Genomic DNA, 27091 nt, shown 5'->3' with positions numbered 1-27091 from the left:
TTTTAAGGGTTGCTTTGTTTGTGGTGTCTCATTTAAACAATAACTAACACCAATGCTTCTTAGACTATTCCATAAAATAGATAATACGAAAAAATTCTTCAAAAAAAATGTATGAGCCCTCATATCAAAACCAGATAAACACACACACAATACATACATATATGTATATATGCATACATACATACATACATACATACATACATAGTATTAGAAGGTCTAGATATGCCTCAGCAGTTAAGAGCTGTTCTTGCAGAGGACCTAAGTTAGGTTCCCAGCATCCACATCAAAATGCTCACAACTGTCAGTAACTACAGCTCTGGGTAACTAAAGCTGCCCTCTGGTCTCAATAGGTACCTGCACATTGTTAAACACACTATAACCTGTTTAGAGTTTTTTCTGTCTAAACCCGATATATGTGAGTGTGTGTATGATTTATTTTACTTTTTTTCTTTTCTTTTTTTTTTATTGAGAAAAGGAGAAAAAAAAACAAGTTTCCACCTCCTCCCAGCCTCCCATTTCCCTCCCCCTCCTCCCACCCTACGCCCCCTCCTCCCACCTTTCTCCCCCTCCCCCCACTCCTTTCCCCCTCCCTCTCCAGTCCAAAGAGCAATCAGGGTTTTCTGCCCTGTGGTAAGATCTAGGACCTCCCACCTCCGTCCATATCTAGGAAGGTGAACATCGAAACTGGCTAGGCTCCCACAAAGCCATCACATTACGTAGGATCAAACCCCCGTGCCATTGTCCTTTGCGTCTCATCAGCCCTCATTGTTCGCCATGTTCAGAGAGTCCAGTTTTATCCTATGCTTTTTCAGTCACAGTCCAGCTGGTCTTGGTGAGCTCTCAATAGATCAGCTCCACTGTCTCAGTGGGTGGGTGCATCCCTCGTGGTCCCGACTTCTTTGCTCATGTTCTCCCTCCTTCTGCTCCTCATTGGGACCTTGGGAGCTCAATCCAGTGCTCCAGTGTGGGTCTCTGTCTCTATCTCCATCCATCACCAGATGAAGGTTCTATGATGATATGCAAGGTATTCGTCAGTATTGCTCTAGGATAGGGTCATTTCAGGTTCCCTATCCTCAACTGCCCAAGGAACCAACTGGGGACCTCAGCTTGGGCACCTGGGAGCCCCTCTAGGGTCAGGTCTCTTGCCAACCCTAAAGTGGCTCCCTTAACTAAGAATTGTGGTTCCGTGCTCCCCTGTCCAACCTTCCTTTATCCCAATCCTCCTGTTTTCCCAAGGCCCGACCTCCTTCCCTTCTAACTTTTCTCTCCCCATCTCCCCTTACCCCCATCCCACCCCACCCCCAAGATCCCAATTTTCTCCCTGGCAATTTGGTCTACTTCCCTTAGCCAAGAGGATAACTATATGTTTTTCCTTGGGTTTCCCTTCTTACTTAGCTTATTAAGATTCACCTATTGTAGACTCCGTGACCCTTATTTATGGCTAGAAACCAATTATGAGTGAGTACATCCCATGTTCATCTTTTTGGGTCTGGGATACCTCACTCAGGATAGTGTTTGCTATTTCCATCCATTTGCATGCAAAATTCGAGAAGTCATTGTTTTTTACCGCAGCGTAGTACTCTAATGTGTAGATATTCCATACTTTCTTCATCCATTCTTCCATTGAAGGGCATCTAGGTTGTTTCCAGGTTCTGGCTATTACAAATAATACTGCTATGAACATAGTTGAACAAATGCTTTTGTCATATGATAGGGCATCTCTTAGGTATATTCTCAAGAGTGGTATTGCTGGGTCCAGGGGTAGGTTGATCCCGAATTTCCTGAGAAACCGAAACACTGACTTCCATAGTGGTTGCACAAGATAGCATTCCCACCAGCAATGGATGAGGGTACCCCTTCCTCCACAGCCTCTCCAGCAAAGGTTATCGTTGGTGTTTTTGACTTTAGCCATTCTGACAGGTATAAGATGATATCTCAAAGTTGTTTTGATTTGCATTTCCCTGATTGCTAAGGAAGTTGAGCATGACCTTAAGTGTCTTTTGGCCATTTGAACTTCTTCTGTTGAGAATTCTCTGTTCAGATCAGTGCCCCATTTTTTAATTGGGTTAATTAGCATTTTAAAGTCTAGTTTCTTGAGTTCTCTATATATTTTGGAGATCAGACCTTTGTCTGTTGCGGGGTTGGTGAAGATCTTCTCCCAGTCAGTAGGTTGCCTTTGTGTCTTAGTGACAGTGTCCTTTGCTTTGCAGAAGCTTCTCAGTTTTAGTAGGTCCCATTTATTCAATGTTGCCCTTAATGTCTGTGCTTCTGGGGTTATACATAGGAAGCGATCTCCTGTGCCCATCTGTTGTAGGGTATTTCCCGCTTTCTCTTCTATCAGGTTCTTGACAAGAACTTTAAGGCATTGAAGAATGAAATTGAAGAGGATACCAAAAAAAGGATGGATCTACCTTACTCTTGGATTGGGAGGATCAACATAGTAAAAATGGCAATTCTACCTAAGGCAATTTATAGATTCAATGCAATCCCCATCAAGATCCCATCAAAATTCTTCACAGATCTGGAGAGGACAATAATCAACTTTATATGGAAAAACAAAAAACCCAGGATAGCCAAAACAATCCTATACAATAAAGGATCTTCTGGAGGCATTACCATCCCTGACTTCAAACTCTATTCCAGAGCTACAGTAATGAAAACAGTGTGGTACTGGCATAAAAATAGAGAAGTCGACCAATGGAATCGTATAGAAGACCCGGATTTTAACCCACAAACCTATGAACACTTCATTTTTGATAAAGGAGCTAAAAGTATACAATGGAAGAAAGAAAGCATCTTCAACAAATGGTGCTGGCACAACTGGGTGTCAACCTGTAGAAGAATGAAAATAGATCCACATCTTTCACCGTGCACAAAACTCAAGTCCAAATGGATTAAAGACCTCAATATCAGCCCGAACATAATGAACCTGATAGAAGAGAAAGTGGGAAATTTATTTTACTTTTAATTAAAAATTAATAATAGCCAGGTACAATGGTGCATACCTTTATTTCCCGTACTTTGTAGGCAAAAATAGCCAGATCTCTGTGAGTCTGAGGCCAGCCTACTCTAGATAGTTCCAGGACAGCCAGAAATACATAATGAGACCCTTCTTTAAAAAGCAAAATAATAGTAATAACGGTCTTTAGAAGTATAGACCAATGGCTCTGATAAACATAGGTCCCAATATTCTCCATTAAATACTTGCAAATGAAATTTAAAATAATAAATTTGGCTTCATTTCAGAGATACAGGGTTGATTCTGTAAGTGCAGATCTATAAATGTAGTGCATCACAAAAGTGAACCTGAGGGCAAAAATCACAGGATCATCTCAGTAAACCAGAATAGGCTATTGACAAAATCCAACCTACCTTAACGATAGAGAGCTCTAGAGATACTAGAAATAAAAGGAACATACCTCAACTCAGCGTGTGCTTGTGCCCTTACATCATACACACACACACACACACACACACACACACACACACACACACAGAACGAAGGGAGAGGGAGGGAGGGAGAGAGAGAGAGACTGCATATGACAAACCTACACCCAACTTTCAAGCATAAAAAAGAAAGTGGTATGTCATTGGCAAAAAAAAAAAAGTGGATATAGCTGGAGATGATTATATTAAGTGAATTGAGTTCAGATAGGAAGTTCAGATATTTTTGTATAGAAAAATAAAATTGTGTATGCATATATGACATGAAAATAGAAGCCAAACCATCTAGGAGAGTAAAGGGGATTGTGGGAAGGGAGCGATGAAGAAAGGAAGTGGGCGGGGGGAGTGTGCTCAGTGCACAACAATGTACAATATAGACTTGGACAGAAAAGTCCTTATGAAACACAGTACCGTACACAATGAAAAATATTTTAAACAAATAAACTGTTAATTTTATCATGAGTTAATAATTACTGATGTGTGATAATGGGAAAGTCAAGACAGAATTAAAGAAGAAAGACACTTGATTTCAAAGGTGGGACTAATAATGGCTTATGCCTCATCTCTGGTTAGTTGGGTCTACGGTTCAGATGAAAAATACAGATATTTCATTCTGCTTCTTTGAGTTCTGTTGAGAAGCATGAATTTTTAAGAGATGGGGTTAATGGATTTGATTATAACCTTTGTATTAGTTATAGCAGTCAACAGCATACTAAGATAATGTGGAAACATCATTGTCAAAATTCTCTATGCATCTCTCGCATCTGTGCTCCTCTTAGAAAATAAGACACTAACATAATTTATTCTATTATTTTACCAGGGATGCTTGTTCAGTGAACAACCTGAGAAGACACAGTATCTCTCTTTGAAGTGTCAGAGTAAAAGGAAGCTTACTGGCTGGTCAGTATAAAAGCTTGGGGGCTCTCCGAGCAATTCACCATGCTGTGTATTCAGATGTTACTAGGCCCTCTTCACATTGCCCTGAAGGACAAAGGATTCAGGGAACTAATACAAATCCTAATTCTCCAACCATAGTAATTGTTGTAAATAATAAACAGTACTCTGTTTATGACCCAGGGTCCTCTTATTTCCTAATAACTCCGGTAGTGGGCTAATTAATTGTCTTGCAAGCACGCTAAAATCTCAGCCCATTCACCATTCTTCACAAATATCTTGAAAACACATTTTGAAAGCCTTACATATAGGCTGGGGAGATGGTTAGTGTTTATTGGATAAGCATGAGGATTAACAGTGTGCAACACCATGTCTGATAATTTCATCTTATTTTACTTATTTTATTGCATTGTATTTTCATTTTTAAAAGAAAATAAATTATATTTTATTATACATACCAATCCAAGTTCCCGCTCCCTCCCCTCCTCTATTTCCCTCCACTTACCCCCACCCTACCCCCCATCCACTCCACAGAGAGAGTAAGGCGCATTGCTTTGGGGAAGAAGGTCCAGCCCTCCCTACTATATCTAGGTATTCATCCAAAGAGAATAGGTTCCCAAAAAGCCAGTACAAGAATAGGGATAAATCCTGGTGCCACTGCCAGTGGCCCCTTAGTCTGCCCCAACCATGTAACTGTCAACCACACATAGAGAGACTAGTTTGGTCCCATGCTTTGTCCTTCCCGGTCTGGCCGGAATTGGTGAGCTCCCATTAGCTCAGGTAGACTGTTTCAGTGGGTGAACCCATCATGGTCTTGACCTCTTTGCTCATATTCTTATTCCTTCCACTCTTCAACTGAACCCTGGGAACTCAGTCCAGTGCCCTAATACAGGTCTCTGCCTTTGTTTCCATCAGTAGCTGGATGAAGGTTTTATAGTGATAGTTAAGATATTCATCAGTCTGACTACAGGGCAAGGTCAGTTGGGCACCCTCTGCTCTATTGCTTAGGGTCTTAGCTAGGGTCATCCTTGTGGATTCCTGGGAATTTCTCTAGAGCCAGGTTTCTTGCTAGCCCCATCATGGCTCCCTCAATCAAAATATCACTTTCTTAGCTCTCATCTCTGTCCTTCCTCCTTCTCGACTATCCTGTTCCTTCAAGTTCTCCTCCCCCCTTTCCTTCTCCCCTCATCTTCCCTTTCCACTCTCCTTTCTCCCTCCCCCACCCCCATGCTTCCAATTTTGTCAGGCCATTGTGTCTATTTCGACTTTCCAGGTAGATCTATATATGTTTTTCTTAGGGTTCACCTTGTTTCTTAGCTTCTCTAGGATCATGAACTATAAGCTCAATATCCTTTGTTTATAGGTAGTACCCACTTATGAGTGAGTACATACCATATTCATCTTTTTGGGTCGGGGTTACCTCGCTCAGGATGGTGTTCTCTAATCCCATCCATTTGCATGTAAATTTCAAGTTTCATTGTTTTTTACAGGTGACTAGTATTCTAATGTGTAAATGTGCCACACTTTCTTTATCTACTCTTCAGTTGAGGGGCATCTAGGTTGTTTCCAGGTTCTGGCTATTACAAATAATGCTGCTATGAACATAGTTGAACAAATGTCTTTGAAGTATGTTTGTGAATCTTTTGGGTATATGCCCAAGAGTGGTATTGCTGGATCCTAAGGTAAGTTGATTCTCAATTTTTTGAGAAACCACTATACTGATTTCCAAAGTGGTTGTACAAGTTTGCATTCCCATCAGCAATGAATGAGTGTTTCCCTTATTCAATATTCTGTCCCACATAAGCTATCATTGGTGTTTTTGATCCAAGCCATTCTGACTGGTATAAAATAGTATCTCACAGTTGTTTTGATTTGCATTTCCCTGATGGCTAAGGATGTTGAACATTTCCTTAAATGTCTTTTGACCATTTGAGATTCTTCTGTTGAGAATTGTCTGTTTAGTTCTGCATCCCTTTTTTAAATTTGGTTATTTGGAATTATGATATCTAATTTCTTGACTTCTTTATATATTTTGGAGATCAGTCCTTTTTCTTGTGTGGGGTTGGTGAAGATCTTTTCCCATTCAGTAGGCTGCCTTTTTGTCTTATTGACTGTGTCTTTTGCTTTACAGAAGCTTCTTAGTTTCAGGAGGTCCCATTTATTTATTGTTGCTCTCAGTGTCTGTGTTACTGGGGTTATATTTAGGAAGTGGTCTCCTGTGCCCATGTATTGCAGGCTACTTCCCACTTTCTCTTCTATCAGGTTCAGTGTAGTCAGATTTATATTAAGGTCTTTATCCTTTGGACTTGAGTTTTGTGCATGGGGATAGATATGGATCTATTTTCATTCTTCTACATGTTGACATCCACTTATGCCAGGCCAGTACCATTTGTTGATGTTTTCTTTGTTTCATTGTAAAATTTTAGCTTCTTTGTAGCAAATAAGGTTTTCTAGGTGTGTGAATTTTATTTGGGTCTTCAATTCAATTCCATTGGTCAATCTCTCTGTTTTTATGCCAATACCAAGCTGTTTTCAGTACTGTAGCTCTGTAATAGAGCTTGATGTCAGAGACGGTGATGCCTCCAGAAGTTCCTTTATTGTACAGGATTGTTTTGGCTATCCTGAGTTTTTTGTTTTTCCATATTGAGTTGATTATTGCTCATTCAAGGTCTGTGAAGAATTGTGTTGGGATTTTGATGGGGATTGCATTGAATCTATTAATTGCTTTTGGTAGGATTGCCATTTTTATTGTTACCTATCCAAGAAAATAAGAGATCTTTCCATTTTCTGGTATCTTCTTCAATTTTTCTTCAAAAACTTAAAGTTCATGTTGAATAGGTCTTTCACTTTTTTGATTAGTGTTACCCCATTATATTTTATGCTTTTTGTGGCTATTGTGAAAGGTGATGTTTCTCTTATTTCTTTCTCAGTTTCTTTATCATTTGTATATAGGTGGGCTACTGGTTGGTGTTTTTATTTTTGAGTTAATCTTGTATGCTGTCACATTATTTATCAGTTGTGAAAGCTCCCTGGCACTGTCAATGTCTATGTCTCAGGGAGCCACTGAGGTCTCTCTTAGCTTACTCTCTTGGTCTACTGTCCTGGCTCTCTCTCTCTTGGTCCACTCTGCATAGTCACAGATTGTGCTTTAGAGTTCCTCTCGTGGTCCTCTCTCGTGGTCCTTTCTGTGTTCCAGAGGTCCACTGAGGTTGCAGGAGGATAGGTGAGTTTGGGGGTGGGATGGGACTTGTAGCTTGCAGGTTCAGGTGGATGGAAGGAGGTATTGGGGTAGCCTACCTGTTGAAAACTGCTCTGTTGGCTGGATTGAGAAGCTGAGGCACGTGTGGGAGGGGCCCCAGGCTTTTGCCCCACTATGGAGTGCCTAAAGAGTGTGGTGTCCTGCTGTCACTCACCTCTTGGTCCTCTCTGTATTGTAGCAAGCTGTGTTTCAGAGTTCCACTGAGGTCGCAAAAGTTTCGGGCAGGGTAGGGCTTGTAGCTTACAGTGTTTGGTCATCTGCTAATTTTTTTTATTCTTTTTATATATCTTTTATATCACCAGTTTTATACAGGCATAAATAATGCATTATGATCATATTCATACCTTAGTCCCCTCTCTCATACCTCATTTTCACTGATCCCATCCTTCCTCCTAAGCAGTCTTCCCTCGTCCATCATGATGAGGAGAAACAAGATGGGATTTCCTAGATGGTAGCATAACACTCCCATCCATGGTAACTTCCTGAGCCCAAGTTAGGCCTCCAGGTCTAATGCCTCAACCACTGTGGATCAGGGTTCTCAATATGTCTAAGAACAGTTCCTAATAGTGCGTAATGTAGATAAAAGATCATCACATATTTCTAAAAATAGATTTAAAACATTTATTAATTTGGTCCCATTTCCTTGCTACAGTGACTAAGGCAGCAATACACATGAAGGTACAAGAGTCTCTCTGGTAAGGTATGAAGTCCTCTGGGTGTGTGCCGAGGGTGAAATGACTGGGTCATATAGTAGTAGTTCTATCTTCCTTTTTTGAGGAAACTCCAAGCTGATTTCCATAATGGCTTTCTTAATTTTCACTCTCACCAGCCTTGAGTAAGGGTTCCTCCTATTTTAAAGAGAACGGACAACGTAAATCTAGTTGTTTACCACAGATGACTGGATGAGGATAATCCTGTACACATGTAAAATGAAATGCTATTCAGCGCCAAGGAAAAATGAAATTGCAAATTTTGTAGAAGAATGAATGTATACACATATGTAGGTAAGCCAGCAATGTAGGCATATATCATAACATTTAGAAAGAAAAACAGAAAGGGTAACACTAGACCATGAGGAAAAATGGAATGCAGATAAAGTCTAGTTTTCATGATCATGTTTTCTTCTTCTTTTTTATTGTGGATAAATACATAAAAATGTAATTGAGAGTGAAAGAATAAAATCCTAAGTGAAGTGCCATGACTTCAGAATGGTCATTTTAACAGCAAAGAAGTTCACTGAGACGCATGGTGTTTGGAAGGAGCAAATGGGTTTGCTTATTTGTTTGTTTTTAAGTGCCAACATTACTCTTTGTTTTTACTTAAAAGTTCACTACTATAAAATAACATTCATAATATAATTACTAAGAACACCGTTAAACAACATAGTGCAGACCTGGTACTTAACAAATTTGTTCAATACATTTTCAATTAAGTTTGGCAAGAAAACACTCTATATGTATTTTCTACATGTAACATATTATTTCAGAAAATGACTAGAAAATTACATGCTGCAAGTTAGCAAATGCTATCTCTAAGCCACAAAAATTATGAATACTTAAATGTGTTTACTCTTCTGTATTTCCCAATGTTGTGTAACCATGTGGCTATCTTGCAATCAGGAGAATATTATTTTTGTAAATAAAAAGCTATCAAAGCTACCTCTGAACTCATAAAGGCTCCTACCAACCGTAATTATGGGCTGACTCAGGATGTGGTAATTACATAAATACAAATGATCCCCAATTTACAATGGTTTGACTTGTGCTTTTCAACATTATGGTAGTACAAAAGTATAACACGTTCAGCAGAAACTGGGCCCTAAAGTCGGAATCTTGATCTTTGTCAGGCTAACAGTATGTTATGATATCCTTGTTTGATGCAGGGCAGCAGCGAGCTCCAGATCCCAGTCAGCCACATGATCACTCAGCTCCAGATGCTAAGCTATAGGTCCAATAGATTAGGTAAATTCAGCGCATTTTCAACTTCCTATATCAGGTTTTTTTTTTTTTTTTGGCATAACACCATTGTAGGTCAGAGGCCATCTGTATCGGCTGGACTGGGAAAGGAAAGAGGGGGTTTATGTCAAGGGATCTTAAAGGTCCCAGTTGATCAAGCTATCACTAAGCTCTCACCCCTGCTCACTGACTTCAAAGAAAATAAAGGCTCACAGGAGTGCATGGCCCCATTTACTAAGGAAGGTATTAATTCCAGTTTAGAGAACATGGAGTAAGAGTGAATACACTCTATGATGACTATTCTATTCCAGTCTACTGACAATCCTTCGTTTGTCAGGGAGCGTGTAAACCAAAATTCACTAGATGAGTGTATGATGCAAACACTAAAGACATACAGTCACTCCTGTCTCGCTTGTGTGTGTGCTGCTTTCCCTGTAGGCCGTGTACTGCGCACACAGTGCTTTCCCTGTAGGTCATGGGCTGTGCATGTGGAGCTTTGTAATACAGATATGTTCCTCTTAGTTTGAACCTTGTCATTTTTCCTCACATATCAATCCTCCAATCTAGGATAGCATAACCATCCATAGTTAAATATGTCAAGCTCAGCAAAGCTACTATCAGATATGGCATGGGATAAAGTCAAAAGCACAAGGATTTTTGCCCTCTAAACCTTCAGAATAATGTAGAAATCAAAATTGGTTTATAATGTGCTTACCTGATATATAACATTTGTTTTCAGAACAAAATCTGATTCCCTCACTTCATATGCAACAACTAGATTTTTTAAAAAAAAAATATAACCTCCTGAAAGGATGAAAAGGTTAGCAAAGGATTGGATTAGTTGCAATGATTCTATGTTAAGTTTAATATACAGACACACAATGAATGCCATGGGGGCTTAAATGTCAAAGTTAACCAAGGGTAGTCAATATGGAAATGGTACCTAAATAAGTACAAAGACAGTACTATGTATTTTTAATTTTTTATTTAAGCAAAATATAATTACACACCCCTCCTTCCCTCGTTTCTTTCCCACTCCTCCTAAACCCACTCCCTCTCAAATTCACAGCCTCTTTTTCTTTAAGTATTATTGTTACAAATGAATGTGAATAATTCATGACTACAACCTGTTGAGTCTGTTCAGTGATGCTTGCATCAGTATGTTTTTAGGGCTGACCGCTTGGTAATGGATAACCATTTAGGAGGTTCATCCCTGGGGAAGGCTGGTTCTCCCTCTCTCAGCAGTCACTAACTGCCTGTAGCTCTTTATCTAGGTGTGGGGCCTCTGGAGATTTCTCCCATCCATGTTGGCATGTCAACTAAATTGGTCATTGTTAAGGTCTTGTTTAGGCAGCCATGTTATTGAGATTTGAGATTCATGGGTGTATGTAGTTTTCTTGTCATAGCTGGAAGACAATGCTATGGATTTTGAGGCATTAGGATGGTATAACAAGCAGAGATTGTTAAAGTCAAGGTGAAAGAATGCAAAAAGCTTCCAAAATTACATCGTTTCATAACTGTCCAATCAAGAAATGGTATTTGTTTAAAAAGAAATGGGTATCTATTAAACCAAAAGAAAGCTGTATATAAGAGCATACTTCCAAGCCAGGCAGTGGTGGTGCACGCCTTTAATCCCAGCACTTGGGAGGCAGAGGCTGGCAGATCTCTGAGTTCAAGGTCAGCCTGCTCTAGAAAGTGAGTTCCAGGAAAGCCAGGGCTACACACGGAAAGCCTGTCTCAAAAGCCCAAAACAAAAACACAAGTATTGGTTTTTTTTTCTTCAGCTTGAGGCTGACAGAGCCTATAACCCGCTGGAAACTGCGTGGCGTCTATGGAATGTTCCATTTAGTTCGAATCATCAACCAGACTTGCAGCTATCTGCCTCTGGAAAATTGTAGAGACTAAAGGCTGTCTACCCTTCCCCTTCCCCCTGCAGCACACCAAGAGAACTTACAAGTAAACACAAGTAAACACAGAATGATTAAGACATAATTTTAATATTTGTATCAAGCTATATTTCATCGGTGACCCATAACTTCTATAATTAATTTTGTTATCAGTTGCTCACACGCTAAAGTAAACTTTAAATTCAGTGAAGTTTATCACACGAAGCTCGGCTGATAAACTGAAGCCATGTATGTCGTGCCTATGTGAAGTGTAGGCATATGGCTTCCATCAAAACAGCAGACATCTGGAAGAGGCGGAGCAGGGCTGAGAGACAGTCACACACAGTGTTCCAAGTGGGATGAGGTAGCCCTAAGTGCACTGATGTAGTTGTAGGCATTGGAGCTAATCTTTACGTGGTAACAAGACAAGCAGAGCTCCCTCACAGCAGGGAAGCAACAAGAAAGGAATGTCTCCAACCAGGGCCTGATCTTAGAAAAAGAACGGAGAATGTGATTCCATTTGCTTTTCTAACCGTAGAGACACGGTGGCTCACCACAAGGCCGAGGTCCTCCTAAGAAACTGTTTTCTAGAAACAGAAAGCTCCAAGTCTCACTGTACACCACTCCTGGACTAGGGAGGACAAAACAGGGCTGCCCTGCTCTCTTGGTAAATTCCAGCCGCCGCTCTTAGGTGCTCTCAGAAGTTGCTCATAGCCAGACCGTGGTGGCGCAGGCCTTTAATCCCAGCACTCCGGAGGCAGAGGCAGACGGATCTCTGTGAGTTCGGGGCAACCTGGTCTACAAGAGCTAGTTTCAGGACAAGCTCTAACCTACAGAGAAACCCGGTGTTGGAAAAAGAAAAAAGAAAAGCAAGTTGCTCACTACGAAAATGAAAGCCTGCAGGTGTCCTCGCCGTGTGAGCCCTAGGGGGTCACATGGGGGTCACACATGGGCACTGTGTAAAATTTGGAAACAAAACAGTAATTCTAACTCAAACATGTTCCTGGAAGTGCTCACACACAACTGCACTTGAGAGTCTTAGTTGTGAAGGCGCAGAACGCCCCTCTGCACCTCACAAACAATGTAAAGAGCCAGTGTTCCGGTTACTCAGCGGCACTCTCCTGCATGCTTCGAGTCGCACGGTTTTACTGTTCAGGTTTCCTGCTCTTATGAAAATATAATGGCTACGGGTCTTTAATATTTTCCTATTGTAATCTTCAGCATGCACCGCATTACTGGCTCTTTGGACTATATTGTGTTAGAACATTTGATTTAAAAAAAAAAAAAGTGCTGAGTTCCTGACTTGAGTTTCATTTTTTTAAGTCCTTAAAGAAATTTTAGCTTAAGAATAGATGAGAATTTTTAGCAATTTCTGCAGTGGCCCTAAGCATACGTTTGTTGCTTCATATATCTATTTATGTGAATTGGTTCTCAACTTTGACAATTAGAAAATCAAAATTATCAACCAACCCTGAAAAACACTGAAAATGCTCTGGGTTCACCAACATCAAATAGTTAGCCAAGATTTAATTGCTTGGGTAAAAGTAAACATTTTATCAATAGTACTTTGCTTTCCATCACTAATAAATGAGAAATTTATATGTATAGCAAAAACTGCTTTAAAATAAATCTCTTTGTGATTTACGATAAGTAAATGTTTTGTTTATATGCCTATTTTATATACATATGAGCCCAGTTAGCTAAAAATATCTCAAGTGAAAAAGGGTTATAAGTGGAAAAGCTTATGAAGTCCTGGTCTAACCTATGCCACTATGACTTGAGTATAGGTTGCTAATGGTAAGGCCAAGGCCAAGGCTTATAGTTTAGGACTCCTGATTATTCCATTTAAAATAAAAAAAGTCTGGGGTATGAATACGAATCTATCAGTATTTCTTCCCAGATAGCTTCCTAGGACTTCCAATGTCTTTTCTAAAAAAGAGGCGTTGCTTTGTTCTTGGCATGGATACAGACATGAAGTTAGTTGCATTAGTTTAAGAATGCTGAAGCGGATCTGGAAACACACATACAGGCATACATCATTTTCTTCTCTTTTAAGACAGTTCTCACTTGCTCAGACTGCACTTGAACTTCTGGTCCTGCATTCATGCCCACGTGCTGCTATTTCAGGTATGTTCCAACATATCTAGCTAAGATTGTAGAATTTTAATGGTATCTTAAGCCAACGTTGAATGAACTGTTCACCTTTGCTTAGTGCAGCTGAAGACCACTCTATGTAAAATGTATGATTGGATGAATTTTCTCATGCACATTCACTCACAAAACTACCACCACAATCAAGACACTACCTATGTACATTACTTCCAAAAGCTCGCCTGTGTCCTCAGTGGAACCAGCTTCACTTCATTTCCCACCCAGCCTTCCCCGCCACACCGACCCATGATCTACTTTCTGACACAGGCCGAGAAGCAGTTCCTAGAATTTCGTGTAAACGGAATGATGCTTTTGCTTCGTTCATTCAGTTGAGTGAGGATTTACCTATGTTACATGATCAAAATACATCAAGTAGGTGGGATTTTATAAGGACATTTGCCAAAAACGTATGTAAAAAGCTCTTTTAGAAGCCTTCACAATTCTCCAATGATCTTACAGACAAGTTCTGACAAACTTTAAAGAAATGTCTAATTTTTAGTTTTTAGTCTTAGAGTATGGGGGAGGGGAAATGACAAGCTTCCAAATTTTCTTGATGAAGCTAACACAACCATGGCCTAACTAAAACCCCAACAAAGAGGCAATCTCCTTCTAAACCACGAACAATAATACCAGAACTTTAATAATTAAAAGGGGAGGATATAGCCGGCTGGTGGTGGTGCACACCTTTAATCCCAGCACTCATGAGGCAGAGGCAGGCAATCTCTGTGAGTTTAAGACCAGCCTGGTCTACAGAGCTAGTTCCAGGACAGCCAAGGCTACAAAGAGAAACCCTGTCTTGAAAAACCAAAACTAAAAAGTGTGTGTGTGTGTGTAGGGGGGATACATATACCATCTGCCACACAGCCCCACTGTAAACACTAGTGAATAATTTAAGGAAAACATTAGTAGGTTAATGGAAACTCCCAGAGATCTAAAAGGATGACTCCTAGCTAAGGCTCTTAGTATAGAGGATACGGATCCTGAACCAGCGATCGCCTGTAACTAGGCAAGATTTTCAGTGGAGGGATTGGGACCCCAACCCAGTTATAAAACCTTTCACCTAAAATTTGTCCTGACTACAAGATGTACAGGGATTTGACGGTGGTGCAGAAATTGTGAAAGTGGCCAACCAATGACCTGTCAAGCTTGAGACCCATGCCAGGAAAGGGAGCCCAGCTCTGTCACTGCCTGAAGGACCAGGAACCCAGAGATCCAGGATTGAACCAAAGACAACCAGCAGAGAGAGAGAGAGAGAGGGGGGGGGGGAGGGAGGGAGGGAGGGAGGGAGGGAGGGAGAGAGAGACAGATAGGGGAGGGGAGAGGGAGAGAGAGATCAATTAACGATCCCTAATATATTTGGCTATACTTGTAGACAGGAGTCTAGCATAATCGTCATCAGAGAGGCTTCTTCCAACTGATGGAAACAAATGCAGACTCACGAACTCAGGGCATCCTGCAAAAGAGGAGGAAAAATTGTAGGAGCCAGCGGAGTCAACGACACAAAAATACCCACAGAATTAACTAACCTGGGCTCATAGGGACTCAGAGAAACTGAACTGACAGCCAGGGAGCCTGCATGGACTGGCCTAGGCCCTCTGCATGTGTTACAGTTGTTAGCTTAGTCTTTTTGTGTGACTTCCAACAGTGGGAGCAGAGGCTGTGTCTGAGTCTTTTGACTGCTTTGGTGACCCCTTTCTTCCTACAGGTTACCCAGCCTTAATATGAGGGGAGGTGCCTAGTCTTACTGCAACTTGGTATGCCATGTTTGGTTGCTATCCAATGGAGCCCTGGCCTTTCCTGAAATGAAACAGGGAGAAGGGGCTGGGAGGAGAGAAGGGAGGGGATGGATATAATGTGAGAGAATAATTTTTTAAAAAGAATGAGCAAGGAAGTCAGGACCGCGAGGGGTGCACTCACACACGGAGACAATGGGGATGTTCTATTGGGAACTCATCAAGGCCAGCTGGACTGGGTCTGAAAAAGCCTGGGATAAAACCGGACTCTCTGAACATAGCGGACAATGAGGACTACTGAGAACTCAAGAATGAGGACTACTGAGAACTCAAGAACAACGGCAATGGGTTTCTGATCCTACTGCACGTACTGGCTTTGTGGGAGCCTAGACAGTTTGGATGCTCACCTTACTAGACCTGGATGGAGGTGGGGGTTCCTTGGACTTCCCACAGGGCAGGGAACCCTGATTGCTCTTCGGGCTGAGGAGGGAGGGAGACTTGATTGGGGGAGGGGGAGGGAAATGGGAGGTGGTGGCGGGGAAGAGACAGAAATCTTTAATAAATAAATAAATTTAAAAAAAAGAACTAACAATAAAACAGAAAGTAAATTTAGAGATAAAAAAGCAGTTTAAATTTCATTAAAACAGAGGATGATATAAAGAAATCCATTGATGCCATTCACTAAAGGACTGAAAGGGATGGTTTTAAAAGGATTTCTCAAAAGTCATCATTCATCCACTCATCCCTAATTTAAATAAACAAATCCTTGTGAACTAAGAATAAAAGAACATTGCCTCAACTTCAACGTTAGCTGTAATTTTATCTCTTTGTATTGTTCAAGGATTCGAGCAATGGATATGCATTATCAGAGAATAAATCCCTTTCCGCTGTAAATGCTTTTGAATTTATTTTTAAAAGATCACCACACATACGATGTACTTTGATTCTATTCACCACCCACTCCTTCCTCTACCGCCTCGCCTCCTGGATCCACTGTCCACACCCCTCCAACCCTTTTCCCAATTTCATGTCTGTTTTTTTAATTAACACATTGAGTCCAACTTGTGATGCTCATTTATACACTGGTGTGGAGCCATCCACGGAAGCATGGCCTACCTACCAGAAATCATATCCGTGTGTGTGTGTGTGTGTGTGTGTGTGTGTGTGTGAGAGAGAGAGAGAGAGAGAGAGAGAGAGAGAGAGAGGCTAACTCTCCCTCTGCTAGCAGCCATCAACTGTCAATTACTTGTCAGCTGGAAATGAGGACTTTCGTGCACCCTTCGCCCTCCGAACTGGAATGCTGCCTGACTTGATCTAGTGCAGGTCTTGTGCAGACAGCCAGAACCACGGTGTACTCATGGGCACAATGGCATTTCCATGTCCAGAATATACTGTTTAGCTCGAGCCTGCCCCAACCTCTGGCTCTTAAAATCTGTCAACCACCTCTTCCAAATACTCCGAGTTTGAGGAAAGGCGTATGTTACAGTAATGGCTGAGCACTCCACAGACTAGCTGTGCATTTCCGCATTAATGACCCTGCACTGCACAAAGGAGTTTCTCTGATGAGAGCTGAGATTAATTAGAGCTGGGCACTAATCTGTGGGCACAGGTGTATATTTAAGGAACAGTCCGATATCATCCATCCCCTAGGACCTACGAGTTCCTCAACCATTGGTTCTTGGCTATATCTCCAGTACCAGGAAGAGCAGGGGCCTGAGTCTGACTATCTCATGGCTTAGAGACAGTGTGGTAAAGGCCAACACATCTCTGCACTGAGGATCTTCAAGATTGTTCCTGTTTAGCCCATATTGCCTCGGGAACCTGGTGAGACACTGAGCTGTGAGAGGACTAATTTTGATAATGCTGGAGGAAACAATTGCCAATAGAATATCATCAGCAAGTCATTTGTATCTTTTATTTATCTATATGTATATGTGCACACATGCACACAGGTACCCAGAGAGGCCAGAAGGCTATCAGATCCCCTAGGGCTAAAGTTAAAGAGGGTTGTGAGCTGCCTGATGTGGGCGCTGGGAACCAAACCCAGGTCTCAAGAGCAGCAAGTACTCCTAAGCACTGTGCTATCTCTCCAGCCCCCATGTGTATCTTCTTGCTCATTTTAATTATGTAGTTACTCCCTCAAAAGATGCGCATGCCTCTGAATTCTTCTAATCTTTAAAAATGTAGCTGACCCATTTGTTTTCACTTGTTTTTCTTTAAAATTCACAAAGCTTAGCTATGTAACAAGGGAAGAAAAAATGCAAAATACATGCAAGATTTTGGTTCTGATTTAAACCATATTTTAGCAAGGACTTTAAGTGTAATTTGGTACAGAGATAAAAGATTCATTGTGAAATCCTACTCTTTCCGCATCATTAATCAAATAAATTTTTCTTAATGCAGTGTTGTGTAAAGACTAATCAATCTATGTGCATGCATGCTTTGCATTCACTACAAAGTTGTAATATGGAATAATTCTCCCACCTACATTTTGAATATCCAGTATCACCATTAACGAGCAAGGTACTTTCCCAAGGTACTATACCCAGTTAATATATGCTTGCATGGGTGTGCTATACAAAGAAAAGCAACAGGAAGAGTGACCAAAGCGTGTCTTCTCTCTGGAAGACAGTATCAAGTCTTTTCTTTCTTGTGATTTAACTTCCTGCCCACCCTCCTGCACATCCACTGAAAATATGAATGCTCCTTTCACTTTCAACAACAGAAAATATTTTGGAATTTGTTTGTGTTGCTCTTGTTTGTTTTTAAGAACTGGCTTTCTTTCGCTGACATTCATGGATCTATTGTACATGGGAAGTAGAAAAAGACAAGGTCTCCTGAGTAAATTGGGAGCATGGGATCATGGGAAAGGGTAGGAGGGGAGGGGATAGGAGAGAAAGGGAGGAGAGGGGGAGATTGGCTCGAGCCTTCATCAGCAACCTATTTCTGTTTATGGGCCTATGTGCCTAGCTCTGTGGTCTGTGTGCCTCTACATAAGGTCTTATCTGATTTAAAGCTTTGTTTAAAAGGCTTTACTTCAACTGCATTCAAACCCTATTATTTGAAAAGTTAGTCTTGATGGACAGTCATTATCCATATGCCTGCCAACCACGTCTTTAGTGCCCAATGACTGTATATATTCCCGTCCATCCTGTATAACTCTTGGCACTTACAATCACAATTGCTACACAATTTCTGCTAGCCAGGTACAATCTTCAAACGATACAAATTTATTCTTGTGGTGCTATAGAACGGGGCTGGATACTGGTCCCCTGGGCTAATCTCAACACGCCAACAGGCCCATCCCTAAAGGAGAGTGTACTTCTGCCGGAGGCGCCTACATTCTTACCTACTGCTCTTCTCTTCCCTATAAAAGCCAAAAACAGCAGACAAGTCTTTCTTATACTGCCTCCTCTGATATCTTTTACAGCCTTCTTTCATTTTTAATGGCCTTTGATTAAATGACCTAAAGACCACCCAAATAATTCAGGATCATCTCCCCTTTTTAAAACTTTTCACCTAAGCATTTTTGAGGCAGTCTCAAGGTTATGAACCAGGCTGGTCTCAAATTCACAGTCCTCCTGCCTCCGTCTTCCAAGTGCTGAGATTCTTAACTACATTTTAATTTAGCACATCTGCAATGTACTATATCCTCATGCTTCTGGCAACTAAGATATTAACATCTTTGGGAAGTCATTATTTTACTTTCTAAATTACTGTATAAAAGAAATCAAACATAACCCATAGTTAATTTTGTCATGGGAAAGGGTACTAGTTGTTCAAATGAAAAAAAATGTAAATGATGGAAACTCATATTTTACTATTTTTCTAGGCATTACACATTAGCTATAATGAAATAAAAGAAAATCTTGGAATTGAAAACAATGAGAATAAACAGAACTAATGCATGTAAAAGCATCAATTTCTTTTTCCTGTGCTGGGCATCTGACCAAGGTCCTTCCATGTACTGAGAAAGCTTTCACCCACTAAGCTATAGCCCCAAAAGCTGACAGAAACTGTGAAAGCAGATACATTGTCCTAATGTAGAATTCAGAACTACTGCTCCACAGCAGCCACAGCCCACACCATATATAGACTGTTACATCAACTTAAACTAGGAAGAAGTAGCTGGAAGGACCATATCTGAGCATACTAACTATGAGTTCTTACAACCTATAAACAAAGTATCCACAGAATCACTATAGCATGTCTGTGGTGAAAATCAAAACTCGTGGGCCAGCAAGATGGCTAGGTGGGTAAAACACTTTGCCTCGAAGCCTGATGACGGAGGCCCAACTCCTAAAATGTGTCTTCAATGTCCACGTGCCATGGCATGCACACACACGTGAGCATTTGCACACGCACACGCACACCCTAAAAAAAATATATACACAAAAAAACACATATACAAATAAATGTAATCTTAGACATTTTTAAAATATTTTTAAAAATAAAATGTTTGCTTTTTGAAATAACACTAGATTGCAACGATTTCCTGAGACTCCTCCAGCACTGCCCTACCCATTTAATCTTCTCAATTTAGCTTTATATCTTTTCTGACTCCAGGACAGGAGAGCAATGTTTGATGAACTCAAATCATACCCAGCATGTACCAACTCTTTGATTCGAGTTTTTAAAGTATCTATGCTTGCATCCAAAACCCTAGGGTTTTCGATTATTCGTGAAATGCTGATTTTTTCTTCTAGTAGGCAGTCTATTTTATCATTAAACTTTTTCTCTGATAAGAAGACCATGTTGAGATAGCTTAGGACAAACTTCTGTACCTCCTCGTCAGTGCATCCGAGAGAGAGCAGCTTCTCTTGGATATTTGCATAGTTTCTTTTGGTACAGTCGTTGGAAAGATCTAGGATTCCAGCTCCTGGGCCACATATCAGAAGCAGCAGATCCTCCGTGTTTAAGTTGAAAGTTGACTGCAAAAATTCAATGTTAGCTTTCACTCGTTTCGTGCTCTGAGTTAAGATGGAAGGATTTTTAGAAATTATCTTCCTGACAAAATCTGTGGGATCGTTGTGACCTAAGGATACACCGGTCTCCTGCAAAAACTCAACCATTTGTTTATTCAAATTCAGGCTATTGGAGAAGGTTCTAGGAGCCCTGGTCAACAGTCGGCAGAGACATTTATTGGTCAATCCAACAGAGCAGAGGAACTTTATATTATTCTCTAAGTTTAGGTTGTTATTAGACCGAAAAAAGGATTCAGGAGAACGCTCCAAAATATTTACAATTTCAAGGTCTGATGCCATAATCTTCCTCCACAGCTCCCATCGCTTTGAAAGACCTTCAGGAGTGCGTGTTATGGCTCGTGGGTACCTTGAGATGATGCTACCAATCACTTTGTCACTCGCTCCTTTGGAAAGAAGGAATATCCTCAGCTCCTGCTCGTTCGTACCCACCCTGTTGAAAACTCCAGGCTGCCGTCTCCTTGCCAAGTCAATATCAACTCCCATGGTGAGCAAGTTGTTCAGCAGGTCCTCATTCTCCGAAGGTTCCCTGTCCTCACTGCCACATTTCCCACTACAAGGCCGAAATGAAACTGACTTGAGAAAAATTTCTGCTGAATATTGGATCGTCCAACCTCTTGAACCAAAGAGGAAGCTCTTTCCCATACTCCAGACTTTTCTTGACGCCATCATCAGATAGCCCAAAGTTTTTCAAATGCTGTGTAAAATAACATACAGTGTTAGCATGCAATATTATATGAATGCCTGTGTTAAAGAGCCTATGACAATATTAGGATCCCTTAACCACAATGGGCCTTTCCAGCAGAAAACACCGATTCCTTCAACTTTCCTGGTTCTGCACTCACACTCTGCCTCACTACGTCTATTGGATCCCCAGGGACAGAGGGCTCTCAACAGAAAGAGAAGCAGAACGGCATCACTGCTGCTGCTGCTGCTGCCCCAAACTGCCCTGCCCTTTACTGTTCTTTTCACTTCACTGTGCCTATTTCTTCCATCCAGTATGACTTCTCCACCCGTCTTTTTCTGGTTTCTACATCTTGGTTTCTTCCTATTACATGGCATTTTCACTACCATCTTGCCTTTCAACTCGGCAGATATCTGACCTGCCCCTACCCACAGACAGTAGATTTCTTTGCTTCTGACCACCTTGATTTCAAACTCTAAATGTAGCCCTAAAAAAACAACACTTCCGATTGTCTAATTTCCATCTTCAGTGTCTTTTTCTGGATTTCTGTGATCCCTTTAAATGGATCACAGTGATTCTTAACCTATCCAAATCTCTGGACAACAGCTGCCAATATCAGTTTACCAAATTGTTTCCCTGACCGCAATGCAATATTTCTAAGTTAATTTCCATCTTCAAAACAGGATGGAGTATTCAATGGTATAGCACATGCTTAACATGCATGAGGCCTTGAGTTCAATCTCCAATACAAAAACAGAAAAGGAGGAACTGGTTTTCCAATTTAAGGGTTCTTAGGTCTTAAATCTGGGACAATTGGCTGAGGTGCCAAATTAACATGTCACAGCCAACCTGGCTGCCATGTTCTCCCAGCATGCCCCAGTCCCTACAAGTTGCCACACCCCAACCCTACCTTGAATGCTCCATCCAGCCCAGGGGCTGGGCTGCCCTCCCCACAGTTGCTCTTCCCTATATAATCCAGCTATTTGGCTCCGCTGGCCCTTTTAATCCTTTCTGGGCATTTTTGCCTTCTGGTCTCTTGGCTTCCACACAAGGTTCTCCTCTCTCCCTCTCCCCCATCTCCTCACCTCACAGAGTCCGGCTCAGTCTGCTGGTCATGCCCACCTTGAACTCTTTCAAATGCCTCTGGCTGTTTGGCTGTTCTCTTCCTCATATCTACAATAAACCTTCTTCTCCATCACACCTAGGTACAAACATGTCCTCCTTTTACTTCTGAGTAGCTCTTAGTAGGTCAAGTACTCCAATGATGGCCATATACCCAAAGGTATATAGGTAAATCCAATTGAACTCAATGGCTTGAGAGGGAGGAGAGAGAGAGAGAGAGAGAGAGAGAGAGAGAGAGAGAGAGAACACAAAGTTGAACGGTTATGGAATGGGATGAGAATGTGGGAGGAGTAGAAGGAGGGGTGAATATAATCAAAATTCTCAAGTAATTAATAAAAAAATATACATAAAAAAACAAAAGGCAAAAGGCTCTAGCTTGTACAGTTCAACCTTTTCCCTTCCAGATCCTCTTGGGTGACCTCTGCTGGAGAACACTATCAGATGACAATCAGACAAGTTTTATAAAAAAATTTATAAATAAGAGTGTAAGATCCAGTGAGATAAGGAGAAAAAAACAGCATAATTCTTAAATTGTACTTGTCTTATCCTGTGAAAATTTCTGCTTTTATACCGGGCAGTGGTGGTGCATGCCTTTAATCCCAGCACTTGGGAGGTAGAGGCAGGTGGATCTCTGTGAGTTTGAGGCCAGCGTGGTCTACAAGAGCTAGTTCCAGGACAGGCTCCAAAGCAATAAAAAGAAACCCTGTCTCAAAAAACCAAAAAAAAAAAAAAAATAAATAAAAATTAAAAAAAATCTGCATTTAGTCAATTTTCCTCAGATTATTATACCATAGTAAACAGGTAAATGTGCCACAGAATATTCGAGAGAAATTCTAATACAGATAACCAAAAGTATGCAAAAAGGTATGCCAAGACAGCTAAAAATAAAATCTGTTAGGGTTTCTGTTAGATCTGTCACAATTAGATTTTGTTTCTCTTTATATAACTTATCCTCAAGCAAATACTGTCTAAATCATTCAACATGGACAAGACTGAACTGGGCATATCTATGCAGCCCCCAAACTAGCTCTCCTCTGATTAACGTCATCTGCGATAAGCACCGTGAGGGCTGATTGTCTTCTTCTGTCTTATCCCTACAATCATCGGGCTGATTGTCTTCTTCTGTCTTATCCCTACAATCATCAAACCGTGCATCAGCTTCACTCACAAACACTAACAAGGAAATCTTGTTCTGAATCCTAGTCCATTCTAATCTCTTTGTCTTCCCTGTCTTTTCATCATTTTAACTGACATAACAAATAATGGATTTCACCCTATAATAGTCCTTTTCCTCCTCCAATGTTCCTCTTTTGCTTCTATGTAAAACACATGCACATACGTAGATAACTTATATAAATCTAAAGTCTACATTAGAAACATGCCCTATATTATTTCCCCCCGTAATTCTCCTATTTCCCTATCCCCTTCTTATTAGATCCCTTCCTCCCCAGCCAGTACTTTCCACTTTCGTAAGACACACACCCTTTGTGAGTTTCACTTATATTGTCAAACTGTCTTTTCCTTCAGATAGGGTCAATTTCTGGAATCCTAGCTGTACAGCAAAGTCTTGCATAAACACAATCTCCCTTTTAAGAGCTGAACCTGTAACCTCCGGCAAGGTGACTGCATAGCCTAATGCAGTCTTTTTTAAGAAAGTAAATAACAAATATTTACTTCTATTTTCCACTCAAAAGAAACCATTTTTTAAAAAGTAATGCTAAGTTTAGCGAATAACATGCAAATATTGGTGACTGTAATTAGTGACTCTGAGGATTTATGTTCCCTTCTGTCCCACGATGGACAGCTAACGGGCTTTTTTAAAAAATAGGTAATTCCTAGCAGTGGGGTACTACAATCCAGCTAATCCTCTGACACGGCATTTAAGTATAGAATTTTTTTTACAGAACTGCTTCTTCACATCTTATTTGTCTTACAATTGGAGACTTCGGATATCCCCAGAAAAGGTAAGGAGCTGATATTTCTACCATCGCACCTCCAATCCGGAAAAGAAAAGGCGAGATATCACCAGCGAGGTAGAGAATAAAGAGATTGATTGTGTGAGTCTCAGTACCTCCCGCAAACTGAATATTTCTCACTCATGAAGAAAAGAAAACGGCAACAAAACGCCCACCTCCGTGCGAGCTGGGGAAAGGCAGTGGAATCACAACGGGTAACCAGAACTCAGCGTTTCATATACATTTTCTTCTTAATTCCCCCACATACACAGCGACGTAAAGGGTGGGCACTGTCCCTAAAGTTACAAATTCTGACACAATCCGAGCTCCTTTTGCTATCTGAAGTGGAGAGGACTTGAGGAGTCTACACTCAAAACCACCTTAGTTCCTCATCACAGGCTTTCCTTATCCCCAGCGCAATTCTGCAAAGGCCTTTAGCAATGGCACTGTAGAGCACAGACACGCGACCCACTTATAATCACTGCAGCAGCTCCCAGCCTCACCCGGAGCGATACATAGGACTCGCGCGGTAACAAAACTCGCGGCAGGCGCCTTTTACTTCCGCTTCTAGAGGAACAGGAGAGATGGAAGGGCGGAAGTAAAGACTAACTTCCGGCCTCCAGCCGGGCGCGGGTGACGTCATCGGATCTGCGTCCCCAGGCGGCGCAGGCCTAAATTCCCGCGAATCTGACCCTGGCTGCCCAGCAGGGGGCGGCAAGAGACCGTTCTGGATGCTAGCAAGGGCCTCGAGCTGGTTTAGAAAGCAGGGCGGGCCAAGGCTTCACCTTGCTGGGGTTGGCATTCCCTCTGTACCAAGGAACAGGTTAGGATTTTTATCTCACTCTTCCTCTTAGATTGTTTTATCGGTCATTAATTTCTTTTGCATTTTTCTGTTTGGTTTGGTACTTGTAAGACTAAAGGTTTCTCTTTGGGAATTTAAATTACCAATAATCGGTTTACCTGGTAAGTGAAGCCACCTGAATGTTCATTGCTCTGCCTGTCTCCGCATTTTCTTCTGTGAACACCAGAGCAGGCGTAAGTCCCTATGAAAGGGACGCCATTGTGAAAAAGTGTAGCTGAGATATTGGAGGGTTTGGGGAATAGGAAGACCAAAGGTAGAGGGTGAAAGGTGAAGAGCAAGTAAGAAAATGATTAGTAATGACCCGGCAGAAGGAGAGACTGAAGTAAGTAACGAATTGGCAAATCGAATGTCTTTGTTTTATGTTGAGGAAACCCTGATGCTGAAAACCTTGAGTAATGGAAAAAACAAAATTTGTAGCAGCGAATAAAAACTTATCAATAGAAAACACCACAGATTGTTTAAACCCCATGCCAAGTATATGCTGAGTCATGCCGGAGATACCAGAATACAGAAACAGATTTACCAATGAAGCGACAGTACCGTTCTGCTTGAGTGTAATAATACTCTAGAACCATGTCCAACCAGGGGGAGCATTTGCCAAAACTTCCAAAATTGTTATGAAAGGTTGTTTCAAAGTTCCTAAGAACCAATCTTTTAATCTCAGGGCTCAAACTAAACGTTTGAATGACAAGACTACGAGACTACCTCCACGGAAATCAGGTCTGTGCTGATGGAGCAGTGTTCGTCAGTGACAGAGAATGCAGCCTTGCTTGCCGTTACATCTCCTTATGCCTAGGGTTCTTCCTTTCCTCTGCTCCTCTTTCCACTTTTCAGCTATGTTAAAGACTTATTTTCTGTGCCAAAATCAGTAAAGTTATAATTTTTTTTCTTTTTTGGTTTTTCGAGACAGGGTTTCTCTGTGGCTTTGGAGCCTGTCCTGGAGCCAGTCCTGTAGACCAGGCTGGTCTCGAACTCACAGAGATCCACCTGCCTCTGCCTCCCGAGTGCTGGGATTAAAGGCGTGCGCCACCTTAAAGTTATAATTTGAAAGGGATTTTATTCTTTCAAAACAGGCCCTCGAAGGCAGCTAATTATGCATTCTTAGGAATGTAATCTTAACGGTATTTAAATGGTCCCCAGAACTTCAGATTCTTCTACTTTTTGTCCCATTTCATCTATGTTCTGTCCTATCTCCACACTGATATCTCTAACACAAGCATGAGTCTCAACAAAGTAAGTTTTCATATAGGTCCCTGCATGGTTGGGGTAGTGGGGAATACCCCACTCTGTCAAAACCCATTTTCCCAAAAAAGGCAGTTTATTACCCTGTTTTTCAGAGAAGGTAAACATAAAGAGTTAAATAATTAGTCTTCTATCTTACAGGTACAATGTAAGCAGTAACTAGACCCATGGTATCTGAAACCAGAGTCTCAGCCCAGAACCAAACTCTATTCATCTCTGCAGCTCGGAATACAATCCCTCCCCTAGTGAGTACGTAGAAATGGTAGTTGGAGTAAAATGAGCCTGCAATTTGGAGAGTTCAGAACGTTGTTAAACCTGAGAACCTTGAGGATAAAAGACTAAATCCACAATTGTCCAATTAAAGCAAGCTGTATTTGGAGGTGCACCTGGGACTGGCAAGCTCGCTGTCTCACCCTAAGTCAGGATTTTAGAGAGCAGCCCAACCAGCCTCTTAAAGTCTCTTTATAGGAGAGATAAAAAATATTCCAGGGTGGAGAAAGTCAGCTGCTATACATTGTTAGAAAGTTACAATGAGCCGGGTAGTGGTGGTTCATACCTTCAGTCTCAGCACACCGGAGGCAGAGGAAGGCGGATATCCGTTAAGTTTGAGTTCGAGGCCAGCCTGGTCTATAGAGCAATGTTCCAGGACAGGCTCCAAAGCTATACAGAGAACCCCTGTCTTGAAAATAAAGTTACAATGAAAGGGAAGGAACAAGGCTAAGGATATACATCATGGGCCTTGAGTAGCAAGTTAGTGTAGGTTGTAAGCTACATGTTTTGTAGCTTACATCAGATCCAAAAAACAGGAACTTAATTACAAATGGAAACTTTAGCTTTGAGAATTTTACACAGGACAAACGACTTATTTTTTAACTACAAACAGAAACTTAACCTACATAAGACAAACCTCTCTCTCTCTCT

The 27091-nt window shown here is 41.2% G+C and overlaps 1 protein-coding gene across 15 annotated transcripts; it reads right to left on the bottom strand.

The window, feature by feature from the left end:
- Positions 1 to 8251: 8251 nt before the first annotated feature.
- LOC121459018 (transcription termination factor 1, mitochondrial-like) lies at positions 8252 to 24631 on the bottom strand. Of its 15 annotated transcripts, XM_041668501.1 has the most exons (5): positions 24539 to 24631; positions 22075 to 22302; positions 20107 to 21001; positions 15730 to 15819; positions 14861 to 15042 (listed from the first exon to the last, which is right to left on the bottom strand). In XM_041668501.1, the coding sequence occupies exons 3-5, from the start codon at positions 20974 to 20976 to the stop codon at positions 15025 to 15027; spliced, it is 978 nt and encodes a 325-aa protein (XP_041524435.1). In that variant the 5' UTR covers positions 20977 to 21001; positions 22075 to 22302; positions 24539 to 24631; the 3' UTR covers positions 14861 to 15024. The 15 variants fall into 15 exon arrangements, with proteins under 15 accessions (XP_041524436.1, XP_041524435.1, XP_041524437.1 ...); XM_041668502.1 differs by lacking the exons at positions 14861 to 15042; positions 15730 to 15819 and adding an exon at positions 8252 to 8445; XM_041668503.1 differs by lacking the exon at positions 15730 to 15819 and having other exon boundaries at positions 14863 to 15042.
- Between the last annotated feature and the right edge of the window lie 2460 nt (positions 24632 to 27091).

This window comes from Microtus oregoni, unplaced genomic scaffold (assembly GCF_018167655.1).
Source record: "Microtus oregoni isolate MIOR12 unplaced genomic scaffold, Mior012 000018F_ref0000195, whole genome shotgun sequence".
Taxonomy (NCBI): domain Eukaryota; kingdom Metazoa; phylum Chordata; class Mammalia; order Rodentia; family Cricetidae; genus Microtus; species Microtus oregoni.
Note: the sequence above shows the minus strand (reverse complement) of the source record. Positions and strands in the feature narration are given on the sequence as shown.